Source organism: Salvelinus sp. IW2-2015, linkage group LG20 (genome assembly GCF_002910315.2).
Source record: "Salvelinus sp. IW2-2015 linkage group LG20, ASM291031v2, whole genome shotgun sequence".
NCBI classification, from domain to species: domain Eukaryota; kingdom Metazoa; phylum Chordata; class Actinopteri; order Salmoniformes; family Salmonidae; genus Salvelinus; species Salvelinus sp. IW2-2015.
The window spans coordinates 40,992,478-40,995,389 of NC_036860.1; the positions used below are offsets into that span (position 1 = coordinate 40,992,478).

General features: G+C 47.6%; 1 protein-coding gene across 1 annotated transcript in view; it reads right to left on the minus strand.

Annotated features, from left to right (window-relative positions):
• Positions 1–547: 547 nt before the first annotated feature.
• Positions 548–2,912, minus strand: part of trpv1 (transient receptor potential cation channel, subfamily V, member 1) — a 24,076-nt gene continuing 21,711 nt past the window's right edge. The window contains 2 exon segments of the mRNA XM_070449737.1: positions 548–1,079; positions 1,181–1,262. Coding sequence (XP_070305838.1) covers positions 548–1,079; positions 1,181–1,262 — 614 coding nt within the window.

Consider the following 2,912-nt stretch of genomic DNA (forward strand, 5'->3'; position numbering starts at 1 on the left):
TGGCGCAGGACGTTGCTCGCTATGTCAACTCCTGCTCGCTATGTGCCCAAACTAAATCTCCTCAGCACACTCCTTCCCCTTCCCGTGTCTCAGCGGCCTTGGTCTCATCTGTTCATTGATTTCATAACTGATATCCCATCTTCTGAGAGTTTCACTACTATTAAGGTTGTTGTTGCCAGATTCTCTAATTTCTTATTTTTTATCCCTATCTCCCATTTCTCCATACCGCTCTCCAGGTCGCTGAGGCACTGTTCCAGCAGGTCTTCCGGCACTATGGCCTTCCAGAGGAAGGACATCGTCTAAAATCATGGCGTCCTATTCACGGCGTCCTATTCACATCATGGGTATGGAAAGCATTCATGGAGAAGCAGGGGGTCACAGTCAGCCTCACTTCCGTGTCCCAGCCTCAGTCCAACGAGTAGGTGGAGAGGATGAACCAGGAGCTGGGGAGGTTCCTTAGGAGTCACTGCCAGGACCGGCAGGGGGAGCCTGGTTCCTTCCCTGGGTGGAGTGTGCCCAGAATTCACTGCGTCCCTTTTCCACCAGGCTAACCCCCTTCCAGTGTGTCCTGGGGTATTAGCCAGCCCTGGCTCCGTGGACCCCGAGCCAGACCGAAGCTCCTACGGTGGATGAGTGGTTCAGGTGTGCAGAGGAGGTTTGGAACGATTCCTGGCTCTCCACCAGGAACCTTCTGCTTCGCCTGCCCTGTAGGAAGCTGAGCCCCAAGTTTGTGCGACCCTTCAAGGTCCTCCGGAGGGTCAACAAGGTTTCCCTCCTCAGGCCAGTGGTTCCTGGTCCCCTGGCTAGTGCCGTCCCTAGCAACACTTCTCCACCTCCCCAAGACATCGATGGGAGCCCCGCCTATGCCGTCACGTCCCTCCTGGACTCCAAATGTCGTGGGGGTCGGCTCCAGTACCTGGTGGACTGAGAGGGGTATAGTCCAGAGGAGCGCTGTTGAGTCCCGGTGGACGAAATCCTGTTTCCCAACATCATCCGGGATTTCCAACTCCGTCACCAGGACTGGCCCGCTCCTCGCCCTCGGGGCCATCCCCTTACCCGGCGTCATCCTGCGGCTGGAGCTGTGCGCCAGGAGGTGGGTGCTGTCACGCCAACTCCCACTCTGGCGCTCAACATCGCCGGTCTACTAACCACCAGTCCTGACAACCCACATTACGCACACCTGGCAACCATCATTGCGCACACCTGCTCCCCATCGTTATCACTCTGGCTACCAGTCCCCAGGAACCCCCTCCAGCTCCTCTCTGTGGAGATAAAGTTTCAGCTGAATGCACGCCAAGATGACTGATACAGTGTTTTAATGTCGATATATACTGCTCATAGCATTTGAATAGTACTAATTTGGACAGAATAATATTAGAATGTGATCCAATAGGGGTGAAAATGCCTTCAAACCATAAACTCAAATAGTTTCTCTTCAGCCCCCCTGCACTACTAGGCCTACCTCTGGTATGGTGTGTAGGGGACCATCTGGCCGTATCTCCGCTCCCCAGAACCACATTGATTATGCCCAGGTTGGTGTTCRATTTATTCCAGTTGACTTCCTCCACTCTGAGACGACAGGACCAAGTCCAGAGGACACATGCACCAATTACTGTCCCTGAGTGTATGACATCCATCAGCTGTCACAGAAAGCAGATCAATGATGCAGCACACTGTGTACCAGCTGCTGCTGTGCACGACAGCAGTGCAGTCAGTCATTCAATTCTAGACACACACACACAGCTAAAGTTGAATGTGGGGCTTTATATTTTATTTCCCTGATGTGATGGGTTCTTGTTGAAATGGGTTTGTGTTGGGATGATTGTCATGTTATTGATATTGGATGCAATCAAACTATGGAGTTCATTATTTATTTTGTATGTTATCCAATAGGAGTGTACAGGTACAGTACCAGTCAAAAATTTGGACACACCTACTCATTACAGGGTTTTTCTTTATTCTTGCTATTTTCTACATTGCAGAATAATAGTGGAGACATCAAAACTATGAAATAACACATATGGAATCATGTAGTAACCAAAAAAGTGTTAAACAAATCAAAATATATTTTATATTTGAGATTCTTCAAAGTAGCCACCCCTTGCGTTGATGACAGCTTTGCACACTCTTGGCATTCTCTCAACTAGCTTCATTAATGGATTTCAACTAACAGGTGTGCCTTGTTGAAAGTTAATTTGTGGATTATTTTCCTTTGAGCCAATCAGTTGTGTTGTGACAAGGTAGGGGTAGTATACAGAAGATAGCCCTATATGGTAAAAGACCAAGTCCATATTATGGCAAGAACATCTCAAATAAGCAAAAAGAAACAACAGGCCATAATTACTTTAATTCAGTCAATCCGGAAAATTTCAAGAACTTTTAAGATTTCTTCAAGTGCAGTCGCAAAAACCATCAAGTGCTATGATGAAACTGGCTCTCATGAGGACTGCCACTGGAAAGGAAGACCCCAATTTACATCTGCTGCAGAGGATAAGTTCTTTAGAGTAACCAGCCTCAGAAATTTCAGCACAAATAAAGGGGCAGAGAAGTGAAAGCCTGTCATTACTATTAATGTTTGAGAAGGTTTTACCTAATAAATTACAGATGGACCTTCTGGCTTTCACTGTTAGAGAGTTTGTTCCAACTCCATTAAGGTGTGTTAAATGCCAAAGAATGGGACATGTAGCGGCTCTGTGCAAAGGAAAGAAAAGATGTGTGAAGGGGAACATGATTATGGTGAATGTGGGAACAATGTCAAGGTTAACTGTTGTAATTGTGGTGGGGAACACAGTGCAGCATTGGTGGATGCCAGGTGCAGAAATAGGCTGCAGAGGCCGAAAGATATAAAATCACTCATAATGTCTCTTATGCAGAGGCTGCAAGGCAGACTGGTGGAACAAGCAGAGTGATGG